Below are 7,368 nucleotides of genomic sequence, written 5' to 3' on the forward strand. Positions count from 1 at the left end.
CTGACCTGGCCGTGTGCTCGGCTGCGGGGTGACCGCGGACCCTCTGAGGGGTGTTGGAGTGGGGCAGAGATGCTTGAGGTGTCCGCGGACAGCAGCAGGAACTACGAACGTGAGAGGGGCATTCGCTGCGTTTGACCTTCCCTTGTCCTGGGGACAACAGAGACATCAGTCCCCCTTTCTTTCCTTCAGCAGTGTCGTAGCTCTAATCGTATGACTAGAAAATCTTACGGCTAAAGAAAGAGAAGGTTTCCCAGTCTTTTCAGTAAAGCAGTGCTACGTCCTTGGCAGGAGGTGGGTTTGAGAGTCTGGGACAGTCACCCTCTCATGCTATAGGGAGATGTGGAGGAAGCAAAGTGCCTTGTGAAAGAGAAAACTGCTGCACTTCATCCCCACCAAGCTCACTCAGGGTCTCCTGTGGCCCCTCTGCCTCCCTGATGTTTCCAGCTGTGGAGAACCCTCAGTGCTCTCCAGGGCAGGGGTGAGGGGGAAGAGTTGTCATGCTGCCCCTCAGACCCCACTGGTGTGAGCTGTCCTGCCACACCTGGAGCGTTCTCAGCATTTTCCTTTGGTTAATACAGCACCAAAGTAACGAGCAGAAGAATCAGACTAACACCAACCAACTCCTGCAGGGCTTCACTAACAACAGTGCTGTGAAGGGCCACCCAAACCCAGACACTTACGGGGCTGTGAATTCCCCTGTCTGCCAGGTCATCCACCACCAGCAACGTGCTCCCAGCCCAAAACACTGAGTTCAGGAGGGCCCTGATGCAGAGGACAACTCACCTGTGTTTGTAGCTGATCACCATGTCACCATGGATCCTGCATCTCTCCAGTCACGCTCTGAAGTCACCCAGTGCCAGGACTTCACCCGCTGCCTGCCCCTGCAGCTGTCCCTGTACATCCTGGGTAAAGCTGCTCTGATTTTCCCAGGGTGGTTTCCCTTGGGGGTAAGGAATGGTCTCCAGTGTGGACAGGGGTTAGCCAATCTGTCCCTTTAATTTCTCAGGGTTTTTGGATGAAAAATCCCTCAGTGCCTGCTCTGATGTGAACAGTTACTGGGCTTTTCTGGCCGGAGCAGTCAAAGAGGAACGTGAGTGTCGAGCCACAGTACAGCAGGATTTCCTGCAGCTGAAGGTATGGCACCTGGGCTCCTGCACTTTAAAAAGAGGGTGTTTTCCTGCTGCTTAAGAGTTTACATGGAGATACTTGTACTAGAGGCTGCCTCCCAACTCTGCAAGTCTCCATCTGCATAGCAAAACCAGGTTACCTGTTCACACTGGCTCAAGTAAGCACAAGAGAACAGCTTTTACTGACCTTTAGAGAGCCTGTGACTCCAAAAATGGATCAAAACATTCTTGTCATCAAGAAAGCAGAGTTTGGTCACAATGAAAATACTGGACTTCTTAGAATAGTGGAAATTGGGCAGAGCTACAACAGCTCCCTGAGGCAGCTCAGAAATGAGCTTTATTTGCTCTGGAAAGGGCAATGGAAATGCAATGTCTCTGTGAGGAGTGGGAGGTGGTGGTTGGGACACAGGAAAGCAGAATTCATGGAAAAGGCTTGTCCTGGTTAGCAGGACACTGAGAGAGGTGTAAAGGCACATCCCCCAAGAGACAATTTGGAGCCTTTGCATGCTTTGATTTGTGAAGCGAGCACAGAACCTCAGCTCTGTGCTAACCTTCAAAGAAGGCTTCATGGAAGGTTTCACATGCTCAAAATGAATCTTAAATGTTGATCAAGGTGTTTTGAAAACCTCTCAACTCAGTGGGTTTGGGTTCTGAACCAACTGAGTGCTCACCAAAGATGAGACGCGCTCAAAATCTTGCTGATGATTAAAAGCTTAAGACTAGAGTATGGGGAAAATAAAAAAAAAGCAATTACTTTTCACAAGAAGTTAAACCTTTAGACAGACAAAGTCATAAATGCAAGGCAGGTCTCAAACAACAACAAGGCAGCGTGTGCAGCTCAGCTGTGCACGTAACTTCAGCATCCCACGGACATCCTGAAGCATCAGCACATGAGCAGCTTCCCTGGTGTGCACGGACTCTGCAGTTATTGTTGCCTCAACTGGTTTGTTCCAGGAGCTGTGTCCTAGAAAAACCATCCCAAACTATGCTAAAAGAGTCACTGTGCAAATTCCACAGTTAAATGAAAAGGGTGATGTCACTGAAGAGAAAGGCAACGACCTGAAGAGACGCAAATCATCAAAGGTATGTTGGAAGCTGCTTACCTTCCATGGATCCTGCACTTGAGTATTTGGGGAGGGAGAAGGACATGTCTTGGAAGACAGGACACTTCCAAGACACTTCTTGGAAGACTGTGAATTTAGAGTTGCTTTACTCTTCTCCCACTTCTGCTTCTGGCTTGCCCCATCATGAGGGGCTTGCTCAGCACCTTCTCACACGAGAGGGAGCCTGCATTCCCAAATTCCTGCCTCATCCTCATGCATCCCCAGTTGCACACAAAGCCCTGAGGCCAGGGGTGCTGCCAAGCCTGGGCCTTCTGCCTGCAAAACAAAGGGTGCAACTCTCAGGGCTTCAATTTTTGCCACGGAACATGGCATGGGAATAATCCTTGACTAAGCAAGGACTTCCTGCACTCTGGGTGTTCCTCAGCAACCCTTTGTGCCTCTGTTGGGCTCATCACTGTAGTGGGGACCAGTGTGTTTAATTCTATTGAATAATGCTGCATTTCTCCTTCCCTCAGTTACTTTTCCCTATTTTTCTTTCCCTCAGACAGAGGAAGTCAGTCTGCAGGCAGCCTATCGTAATCTGAAAACCAGCAACATCCAGCTGGAAGAGAGAAATGTCTTCTGTGGCTCCTACAATACCCGTGTCCTCATGGCCCAGTGAGTAGATGCCTGGCTGTGGGGCCAAACAGCAGCTCTAGAAACCCTGTCCCACTCCCTGTGATCCTTCTGTGAGAAGGCATGGCTGGGGAAGGGTCTCTCGGCATCAGTGTTGAGGAATCTCCGTGTCAAATCCATTGTTTTAATAAAGATACCAAGAGAAGCTGTTTTTAAAGGCAGATGGGTTAGCAATCCATGGTGTATCACAAGGGCTATGGGGCTGGGAATGAGCCCTCTCCCCTCTTTAAGCCCACCCCCCTGATATAAAGTTGGGTGTGCAGAGCTAGGACTGTGGTTGTGGTGCCCTGCAAAGGATTCACCCACTGTTGCCCATCAGGTTGCTCAGGTGAGCACCAGAGAAATGCCTCTCTCAGCCTCAGAGCTGTTGTACCTTGCAGCTGGCCAAAGCTCATCTCAGTCACTGTTTCTTACCCAGGTCAGACAAAAGAAGAATGATCCATTACAGTGGTGGCAGCTTGGTGGCTGTGGCCTCTGCCAACCAAAGAGTGAGGCTGCTCGGGGTGCCAGCAGGGAAGGAGGTGCCTGCCCTGCTCTATGGCCACGCTGGGAGCACCAGAGCTCTCCACCTCAGTGAAGAGAAGGGGCTCCTGCTCACTGCAGACTTGGACCTCAGCATCAGGTGAGCTGGGGCTGTGCCATGGGGTACCAGCCCCTCGGCAAATTTAGGGAGAATGGAAGTATAGGGGTAAAAATTTAACACTAAGACTGACTTGAGCATTCCAAATTCTCTGACACCTCAGTGGAACAACTCCTGGTTTTTACCTTGTGTGTGTGGGAGAAGAGTTGGGCACATTATGTATTAGACAGTCATCACAGAATCATGGAATGGTTTGGGTTGGAAGGGACCTTTAAAGGCCATCCAGTCCCACCCCCTGCCATGGGCAGGGACACCTTCCACCAGCCCAGGTTGCTCCAAGCCCCATCCAACCTGGCCTTGGACACTTCCAGGGATGGAGCATCTACCAGCTCCCTGGGCAATCTTAGAGGTGGCATCTCTGACCTCTCTGAGCATCTTATTAATGAATAAGATGAATAAGCCATCAGTTAAATTGGTCACTGTCTTCCCCCTTTGGTGCTGCTCTGTAGGTGCTGGAATATACACAGTGGTGCCTGTCTGAAAAGCTTTAATGGTCACTATGGGACAATCACCTGCTTGGATTTACACAAAGAGCAGTTTGTGTCAGGAGCTGGAGATGGGATGGTGAAAGGTGAGAGCCAAGACCAGGAGCTTTCAGCCAAAGGCCAACAGTGGAGGATAATGGGCAGAGTACATGGAGCTGTGAGGAGTGTGAGTATGGAAGGAAGTGTGTCAGCCAGGGGGTGAATCCCAGTGTCCCATATCTTTCCTTCCAGAAGAGCCAAAGCTGAGACACACAGTCTCTAGCTGTCTCTTTGACTGATTCTCATAATTTCTGCTTTTATTCACTATTAATGCCTTTGTGGCTATAATGCCAGCCCAACTCCTGGGCAAGTGCTATCAACTTTCAGCTTTGCCAGAGGTTTCCTGGTAGAATAAGGATGGAAAAGATGTGCTATTTTCTGCACTTTACATTCAATTCTTCTGACATGAAATTACCCTTTTTAAGTCAACACTCAGCTCCACACAGAGCTGCAGGGACAAGGTGTGACTGTAATTCCAACAGTATTTTTGAATTCGGATTGCACTCAGCAAAACTCATCATTTGGGCAGATGTATTTTTAATATTTCTCTACTTTGCCCCTAACAGTGTGGAGCCTGAAGAGTGGGAAATGTCTCAACACTCTGATGCACAACAGTGCTGTCTGGGCAGTGAAAATGGACGGGACCCACGTGGTCAGTGGGTGTGAGCAAGGGCTGGTGAAGGTCTGGTGTGCTGATACAGGTGCTCTGATCAAGGTGAGCTTCTTCTCAGGTGGATAATTTTGTGCTAAATGATCAAAAATCTGTGCTGGTTTATCATAGTTGTGTTTTTTTGCTTTTGCCAGAGATTTTCTAAAAAAAGAAAATAATCCCCCAAAAGAATCCCAAAAGAAGTCTAAACCAATAAAATAGACCACAAATAATTTAAGAACTGACTTGCAAACAGCTTGATTTTAAGGCAGGGTTTGATTTGCCTTGCTTCACACCCATCATTATTCATTCTCTCTAGATATGTTCATCTCTGCTCTGGTACAAACATTCAGAACCTGGGAAGAGGGTGGGAGGGCTCGACTGACTTGTGGCTGGAGGTATTAAAATGTGGAGGTATTGAAATCTGGGGGCCCAAAATGTGAAACTTGCTCTCAGAACCAGTTTTTAAAGCTGAAGCAGCTGAGTATCTGCTCAGCACTGTAAGGCTTGAGGCCAGAGTCCATAAATTACCTTATCAGGCATCCAGAATTAGAGAATCACAGAATCAGTGAGGTTGGAAAAGACCTCTGAAATCATCAGCTCCAACCTTTGACCCAACCCCACCTTGTCACCCAGACCATGGCACTGATGGCACATCCAGGCTCTGCTCAAACCCCTCCAGGGACGGTGACTGCACCCCCTCCCTGGCATTATGGCCCTTGGCATTAGTCCATATCTGTGAAAGGAGTGAAGCTCTTTACCTGCAGGGAAGAGAGTTGCAAATAGAGAGATATCTCAAATATCTCAGGTACCCCATCTCCAGCCTGGCTATTGCCAACTGAACTCATCTGGAGGTGGGATATCTGAGATATTGTTCCTGGGATCACAAAGGTCTTGGTGCAGTAACATCTATTTATCACATGTAATAAAGATGCAAAATAGATGTTAATTCCATGCTAGTGGCTCATTGGTGTCAACAAGCTCAGAATATTTCTTTTAAGGGACCATAAGACTAACACAGCTATCCAGAGGGTGCACTGCTACAGTAACACCCAATAAACAACACATTATAGGGCTGGAGTCCTGAATGCCATCAGATACCTCAGCAGCTCTGCTGACAGTGTTGCACCTATTTCTTTTACTTTGCAGACATTAGAGAAGCACCAAGGCCCAGTGAGCTGCTTGTCCTTTGATCAGTGGCACCTCCTCACGGGAGGCAGCGATGGATTTGTCCTGGGATGGAGCATGTTGGGAAACCTTAGGAAACGCCTAATGGCTTTCTTCCATCCTAAGTAGGAACCAGATGTGTTTCAAGTTGTAGTCAACAGTGTACTAAACCTGCAAAGAAAATGCATCCCTTATAGGAAAAGAAAATGCCTCAACCAGCTGTCAGTCTTAGCCTTTGAATTATCCTCACTTTCAACAGTTTTCATCCTAAAGGCTGTGCCAGGCACCACGTGATCACAACCAGCATTCCTCAGTTAAGACCTGCAACACCCTGAAATGCAAATCCACAACTACCATTTCTCCAATAGGGATGACTAAAGACTGAGGGTGCACAGTCCAGTATTCCAATGATCCCAACCTATGTGCCAGAGGGTATCACACTGCCCAGTCAGGAACACACTCTGTGTTGGAGGTGGCCCAGTTTCATGCTGAACCTGACCATTTGTATATTCTGCCATTTTCTGATACTTTAATTGTATATAGAACTGTGAAAACCATAGAATCATACTGTTTTCATTGACTTTCCTACAGAAAACTGAAATTTAAAATGCAGCAGATGGCCAGAACCAGGCTGGTTGCTATGGGGAGCACAGAATGGTAGAATCACAGAATGGTTTGGGTTGGAAGGGACCTTAAAGATCATCTCCTTCCAACACCCTGCCATGGGCAGGGACACCTTCCAGTAGAAGGATGCACTGGGCTGGTTGATTTGGACCTGGAGTGATTTTGAAGGACTTCTCTGGTAGAGCTTTTGAGTGTGTTGATGAGCTCCTCAGTTCAGCCCGTTGATGGAATCAGAGCTTTGCATCTCCTCCAGGACAAAATGAGAGTTGCCTGTGTCTCCCTGTGAAAACACGAGGAACATGCCAACCCTCACCTGCTGTGTTTTCAGGGCAGTTCTGTCTCTGGAGTTCCTCTACCTCAGAGTCATCAGTGGCTGTGCTGATGGAAAGATCCGTGTCTTTAACTTCTTGACTGGGACCTGCCTGAACGTGCTGGTGGTCAGCAGCAGTGGGGACCCCCTGTCTTCTCTCCATGTGGCAGAAAACAGGTTGGTGACAACAGCTGCCATCGGTCTCTGAAACAAATTAGGTAGATTACACTGTAATTTAAGGAATTGTGTATTTTTCCTTCTCACAAATAACTTTTAAAGGGCTCTATTACTTATTGACTGCTTCACCAATCTGTTTTTGTTCACAATGGCTAAAAAGAGATATAAATTGTTCATCCAGCAATGCACAATGTCCTGCTTCTATACAACCTAAGATACAGACCCAACTGTAAAGCTGAATTCAGAACCCAATTTTTTTAAGAGGTTGGAGAATCAGGCCAAGGCCTGACAAAGACTTTCTCTGTCCTACAGCCTCCTTATAAAAGCCATTAATGGAAAATTCTTCCAGGTTCCTGCACCATTAATGAAAGGTAGTTCCCAGCTTTAGTGGAAGCAATAGCTAAAACACTG

The 7,368-nt window shown here is 47.7% G+C and overlaps 1 protein-coding gene across 1 annotated transcript in view; it reads left to right on the forward strand.

The window, feature by feature from the left end:
* CDRT1 (CMT1A duplicated region transcript 1) overlaps window positions 1-7,368 on the forward strand; it is a 15,354-nt gene continuing 7,986 nt past the window's right edge. Inside the window, exons 1-10 of the mRNA XM_029960023.1 lie at window positions 1-291; window positions 708-906; window positions 1,007-1,134; window positions 2,082-2,210; window positions 2,736-2,848; window positions 3,285-3,488; window positions 3,956-4,077; window positions 4,597-4,745; window positions 5,829-5,971; window positions 6,799-6,957. Coding sequence (XP_029815883.1) covers window positions 813-906; window positions 1,007-1,134; window positions 2,082-2,210; window positions 2,736-2,848; window positions 3,285-3,488; window positions 3,956-4,077; window positions 4,597-4,745; window positions 5,829-5,971; window positions 6,799-6,957 — 1,241 coding nt within the window. The 5' untranslated portion in view covers window positions 1-291; window positions 708-812. The remainder of the gene's footprint in view (window positions 292-707; window positions 907-1,006; window positions 1,135-2,081; window positions 2,211-2,735; window positions 2,849-3,284; window positions 3,489-3,955; window positions 4,078-4,596; window positions 4,746-5,828; window positions 5,972-6,798; window positions 6,958-7,368) is intronic.

Source organism: Manacus vitellinus, unplaced genomic scaffold, assembly GCF_001715985.3.
Source record: "Manacus vitellinus isolate BGI_N305 unplaced genomic scaffold, ASM171598v3 scaffold_24_pilon, whole genome shotgun sequence".
Taxonomy (NCBI): domain Eukaryota; kingdom Metazoa; phylum Chordata; class Aves; order Passeriformes; family Pipridae; genus Manacus; species Manacus vitellinus.